This window comes from Carcharhinus amblyrhynchos, chromosome 1 (assembly GCF_965287045.1).
Source record: "Carcharhinus amblyrhynchos chromosome 1, sCarAmb.v2.hapA, whole genome shotgun sequence".
Lineage (NCBI taxonomy): Eukaryota > Metazoa > Chordata > Chondrichthyes > Carcharhiniformes > Carcharhinidae > Carcharhinus > Carcharhinus amblyrhynchos.
The window spans coordinates 108134655-108141332 of NC_137324.1; the positions used below are offsets into that span (position 1 = coordinate 108134655).

General features: G+C 40.8%; 1 protein-coding gene across 3 annotated transcripts in view; it reads right to left on the reverse strand.

The window, feature by feature from the left end:
* Positions 1-5765, reverse strand: part of LOC145343962 (septin-11) — an 85983-nt gene extending 80218 nt beyond the window's left edge. For 2 of the 3 annotated variants that reach the window (XR_013886823.1, XM_080190545.1), the window contains exon 1: positions 5589-5764. Coding sequence is in view for 2 of the 3 variants with exons in the window: in XM_080190545.1 (XP_080046671.1) it covers positions 5589-5615 (27 nt within the window). In the remaining variant the exon portion in view is untranslated. Of the gene's footprint in view, positions 1-5588 lie in introns of all 3 variants that reach the window. The other variant, XM_080190557.1, reaches the window with a different exon arrangement.
* Positions 5766-6678: the final 913 nt, after the last annotated feature.

Consider the following 6678-nt stretch of genomic DNA (forward strand, 5'->3'; position numbering starts at 1 on the left):
CAAACACACACTCCAACATCCAGTTCCCATAACTTAGGTAGAACTAGCGATAATGCCTTTTTTGTGTCACGTATGAATTTAAGTTAATCCCAAAAAGTAACGAAGATCCAGCTGTCATGATGTGATATGTGCAATACTAATCTTTAATTTCATCTGATGGCCAAATATACATTGAACTGCTTTAAAAGCAATTTGAAAAAAAGCAGGCAAAGATGCTGTCTTAAGATGACAACGACAGGCCACTTGACATGTCTGATTTTCCAGGTTGAACATTCTGGAAGTTTTCAATGTGGTTTATAATCAAGACATGCCAAGGCAATCTCCTATGGAATTTCATATCTGTTGATGTAAAGATTTACTTAAAAGATGAACTAAAACAGTACTCAATATCCTATAATTTGCTAATCTATAGATACATCTTTCAGGTACAGACAGAAAGTCTACCAGGACAATGACTATATTAGTGTTCTTGCTAGCTTATCACAAGGAAGAATGGTCCATTCAGAAGTGAATGGCTGGGACATTAGACAAACCAATCAACCAGGCCATAAAACAATAGCCAATATCAGTCTAGACTTGAACTAACCAATTATCTTCTGGAGAACGATGTCCAAAGGTGTGCAGGTTAAATGGAGTGACCATGCAAAATTGTTCCTTAATGTCGCAAAATGTATAGATTCTAGGGTTAGAGAGGTAAACGTGCAGGGTTAAAAGGATTGGCCCTAGCCAAGATGCTAGGTCAGAGTGTCACTGCGGACTTGATGGGCCAAACAGCCTCCTTCTGCACTCTAGGGATTCTATTCTATGTGATTATCCAACTCATTGTGAGGAAGAGGGTTCAGGTAACCAGAATAAATATTTTGAAATGTATGAAATATATTTTATTACAACTCACGCAGCTAAAGAGTCTACAGGAACTCTGCCAATGGAGCAGTAGACCATCTCTTTCTCCCATTTTCAAATTCAGAGCTCTGGTACAGTTTGAATCCAGATGTGGGTATGCTGGTGTTGGACTGGCGTAAACACAGTAAAAAGTCTGACAACACCAGGTTTTAGTCCAACCTATTTATTTGATAATATACTCACTAGCTTTCGGGGTTACCCCCTTGTCTGTGCTTTATATGCTCTGTCTGAGGCCAGAACTCTCCATTCACCTGACGAAGGGGGTAACCCCGAAAGCTAGTGAGTATATTATCAAATAAATAGGTTGGACTAAAACCTGGTGTTGTCAGACTTTTTACTGAGTTTGAATCCAGCACAGAGGTAGAGATTTTCAATCAAATGGAGTCTCAGGTGCAATATCATCAACTTTTGGAAAACACAGATTATGTTTGAAAGAGACTGTCTCCAGAAATTGCAGTTTACATTTGCTTCATCCACACTGGAATTTCAACACCACTATGGGCAAATCTGTCTCAGCATTGAACAACCATGAAGGACTCAAACAGTATTTACACTATTTTTAGCCTTTTATTACCAAATCTTAAATCTAACCAAAACATAATTTCCTACTGTATAACTTGTAATTTTGCATGTTCACGAGTGTGTGTGTTGCGATGGTTGGGACGTATGTTTACTTTTTTGAATATCGTTACTTGGGTGGGTTTTTTAGCACACTAGGAGCTGAGCCCTTTATATTTAAACTCAAGAAAGGCAACACAGTGGTTAGCACAGCTGCCTCATAGCGCCAGAGACTCGGATTCAATTCTGGCCTTGAGTCACCGATTGTGCAAACTCTGCACATTCTCCCCATGTCTGTGTGGGTTTCCTCCGGGTGCTCTGGTTTCCTCCCACACTCCAAAGATGTGTGGGTTAGGTTGACTGGCCAGGCAAACTAAATTGCCCCTTATTGTCAGGGAGATTAGCAGGGTGAATACGTAGGGTTACAGGGATAGGCTGGATTGTTGTCAGTGCAGGCTCGGTGCCAACTGGCCTCCTTCTGCACTGTAGGGATTCTGTGATCCTATGGTTCTATGAAAGCCTGATGGACAGAGTTCTTTGCAACGAGCTTAAATAATTAAGTGCAGACACGGAACTGATCCTGGTAAATTACAACAAAAAGTTATGATCAATTGAAGAGTGAGAAGAAAGGCAAGTCCTGGCACGTGTCTTCAATAGTCAAATATAGGCAAACAATTTGGCAATTGGAGTGACAATTAACAGTCAGGACATTCAGTGCTCTGCAACAAAAGGAAGCCCAGTCACATGAGCACCATGTGTTTCTAATTGTGCACAAATTCATTTATGGAATAGCTGCTCTTTGTGCAGTCCAACATTATTTTCATGCCAATTTATCCCAGTCACATTAACCATCCCCAAGCTCCAATGTCCCACTCATTTTAAATCTTCAGGTTTGGTCATTCACTCAACTGTGCATGAATATGCTGCCTTCCCTCCCCTCCGTTACCACAAAGCTGTCTGGCACTTACTGTCTAGGCTCACCCAAAGCACAGTCTCTCAGGTCTAAGGAACAAAGTCAGAATCTTCAGGTGAGAAAATGAAATTACTCCATGTTTACTACAATACTGGCAGTAATTATAGTCAAAATGAATAAGTTGCAAGTTAAATACATCACCATTTTGCAGTTTACACATTTCTGTGAATTACATATTAGGTGAAGTAATATATATTCAGGTTCTGATGTGAAGGTCCTCATACTTCGTAGCAACTCTGTTGCTATTATCAGAGGTTAAAATATTTTACAACTCATGGCCACAATGTGTGTTGTTTGACTAAGTATGAATAGAATTGTCATTTAGGTTTATCTATTCTGCTCCATGGATGTTACAATCAGATATTATTAGAGGCTTCCTTTACTGAGATGCTACTTCTGACAGGATAGTGTAAATGGCATATTGCAAGGTTACTGTAAGTAGTTAACATATAATCAAGCAACACCACAAATTCAACATTTAAATTGCTTTTTATGTGGGATCTTCACAAATTGACTATGAGTTTGCCTATATAATAAGTGACTATAATTCTAACTTATCCAAATGTTATGCAATGTGTTTTAAGAAGTCCTGAGGGCATGAAAAGTTGAAAGAATTTGGATTTCTCATTCAGTAAATGCAGAGTTAATGTACTACATGGAAATATCCTACAATAGCCTTGTCCTAGAGCAGGTCTTCCTACAAATCTTTCTACAAAATTTCTAACATATGTAATGGCCCCTTAAAGAGAATTACTGTAAATATTAAAATAACATTTTTGAAAAAATTATTACAGATATAAATGTGATATCAAAACAAGTAGTCAAGGCCATGGACCATACAGAGTCTTACCTTGAAGTATTCCTTCTCACTTCCCTCAATTTCACCTACCACAATCTTCCCCATCACTATTAAGCTCACCCTCTCACGACTTCTCATAAGTATGAAAAGCCAATCAACAAAATCAGTCTCAAAAGTAGTCACTCTCTTTAAAGTAAAACACCTGTTTCTTCATCTCTTCACCACTAGCGCAAGACCATCCAACATTCACTTCTTGGGCATATTTGACAGTCAACCAATCCCTATTCTCTGACACAGCTCTTTCAAAGGTTGCCATGTTCAAAAACCCATATTTTCTTATTCTCTTCAGGTTAACCATTCTCTCCATCCTTAATGTTGACATCATCCTGCAAAAATGCACATATCTTTTCTATTGAGTTCCTCTACCTAGTTCCAGTCCACTGGCAGCAATGAAATTGGTCGGGACAACCTTAACATCCTCTGCAACTACACTCATCATCCGTCTTCATTTGCCTCAAATTCTACACCTCTTTTGCAGAATTAATCATGTAACCTTCTTCTATTGCACCACTCTCAAGGTTCTTCCAGTCATCTGTCCACGACCTCAACATAGTTCTTCCTAAATCATCTTTTATCACTTCTAGTAATCCCAGAGCTTCATCCTTGCCTACGCCTCTCCACTCATTAATTCCATTCACACACCTTTTATGCCATGAACATCGTGGATTTAAGGACTATTGCCACAATTTTTGACCATCTGGCAAATATCTAATCTGGGAGAAATCAAAATTTCCTTCACTGCAATTTTCAATGCCATCCTTTTGTGCTCCTGCCAGTACTGATGTATTGCTATCCCAAGTCCTGTGACTCCTTTCACCCTAGTTAAATCCTAGCATTACATCCAACTGAGCTGAATACTTTACCTCACAGTTAGACCATCGCCACATCCTTCTATAACTGTTACTATTCTCTACTTGTTCTATAACATTCACTACTGCCATTAAAAACTCTAATCCATGCACCTGTCATCTTCAGGATAGACTTTCCAAACAATATTTTTGCTTGCCTTCTTCCTTTACCTTTACAAACATCAACTAAAACAGCACAGTATATCCTCTCTAGCACAAAGTCTCACAACTGAATCAGCCCAGCTGTCCCAAAGTTCTGCCCTGGCAAAGATACTTCCAAGATTCTTTGACTTGTTTTCAAATCTCTCTGCAGCTATAGTTGGTTCCAGATTCACGAGTTGCAACTCGACAATTCTGCCCACATCATCCATTTACCCAAGTTCAGGGCATTCTCCATTCATTTCAGCAACTACATTGTATCGCCCCCACCCTTTCCCCTGCTGGATTTCTGTTCTTTTAACTGCCAATCTTTGATTTTTTTTTACACTGTTGTTGAGAATGCATTTCAAGGCTGTAATTCAATCAAGATTTCCTCGACACTGAATTTGTATCTTACTGTTGCCAGGCTCCGAGGCTCTGGCTCCAATTAGTAATAACATTGCATATTATCTAACGTTTAACGGGATCTCATGCAAGCCCCACCCCCTTGGCCTACCTCAACTCAGCCAAACTAAAGATGCTGTCATCTGCCACATGGCAAACGGGAAGAAAATTTAAAAGAGTTCAAGACAAGATGCGAAGACCCCTCTCCACTTACACCCGGAGATATGAAAAATCTATCTTGGAGGGGGTCGGTTGGCAAAAATTATAGAGTGTTAATTTAGATCCAGCTCTTGGTCCGATTACTAATCCTCCTGCCCATGATGCAAATTGCATTTATGAAAATTGAAAAATAAAGGGGAAAATATAGTGTTCAGTTGATGAGTCAGTGCAGGAGCACAGGCCCTGCTTTGCCACAGCTTCCTCTGTCTGTGGGAAGCTCATTCAGCGCTGAGCTGACTGCTGGCAGCGAGAGAGGGAGAGGTCCCATCCGTTCCAGCAGCAACCTCTGGGAAAGGCAAACTCCATTCTCCCCCACTCCGGGCTCTCCCGCCGTTCAAACAACTTAACATTAAAATAATCCAACATTAAGAGCGACGCCATTAACACTTGTTAACGGAAAAGGTGTGGACTGGTGAACATGTCTTTAATTAACCTCGCTTGACTACTTAGCAATAAGTGGAAATGCACAACTGAAATGCTTCAGATTTAATTTCCCAACTGAAACAACTGGTTGAACTGCCGCTTCCTTTTCTCAGCCCCCCCGCCCCCCCGCTGTTAAAGTTAACCCCTTCCAACAGGCAACTGTGCAGTTTAGCGGTTCATTGACAGAAAAGGGAACAGTCCAATCGCACCCTAAAGCCTCTACATTCACACAGAGACGTTACATTAAAGAATGGGCACTCACCGGCTTCCTTCCGACTAAAGCAGTCATCCTGAGTTGCTGTAGCTGGGCGGGGGACTGTGTGTGTAGCTGGTACTCTGCTAAGCTCCTTACTCTAAGCCTCTCCACTGGCTTCAATATGGCATCCTGCACACAGACAGGCTCCTCACTCACTCACGCACACAGGCAGAGCCCGCGGGGGTGTCGCGCAATCCTCAATCCTGAACTGAAACATTGTATCCGCCCCGTGCAACAAAGTGTCCAAGATCAACAATTGCACTCATTATGATGTAACAAATCCCACCGAGTGCGGACGCCTGAAATACGTGGGATCCTTCTAACACAACATTAAAAGAATGTGCCCCCCTCTCGATTACAGTAACTTAATGTGGTCCGGGAGAGGAGGAGATAAACAGATACTTTATGTCTTTCCTGGAAGTTTGTTGTTAAGTGGATGTTTCTCATGCGTGTTTCTTTCAGATTAACTAAAACGTTTCAAGCAGTAGAACATTTCCTACATTCGTGCTATTTAGATTCCACATTTGGAAATTTACATTTTTGATTTGCAGTGTGTGTTAATGTAATACGACCATAATGTGTCCAGGCAACGCGTGTCATTATTTTAGCACATCCTACTGATAACAGCAAAGCTAAACCAAACTGAAAATGCCAGAAATGCACACTGAAAACATTCAACTGGTGTCAGATAAATTAACGTTTCAGGTGTAAACTCTACATAGATGCAACGTAAGATACAATCTCGGAAAATACGCATGCTGGAATCTATGTTTCAGTGAATGTATGCATTAAACTGACTGCAACAATCAAGCAGGTCCCCGTTTGCAGTTCCTTGCCTTTACCATATCTGTCGATCCGTTACTCGAAACGACTGGCAGACAGCACAAGATTTTTGGTTGTATTGTCGACCAGGCGAATCAAACTTTAAGGGCACTGACCTACAATTTTTATCCAAATAGACCACTCGCGTTAATGATGCCATCCTCATGGGCATGTGGAGCGAACGTGTGTTCTAGTTTGTTAAGTGTTGGGCTGATGATTTATCACTCCACTGATGTAGTTAAAGCAGTCATGGCAACAGTTGGTTTCAGAATAT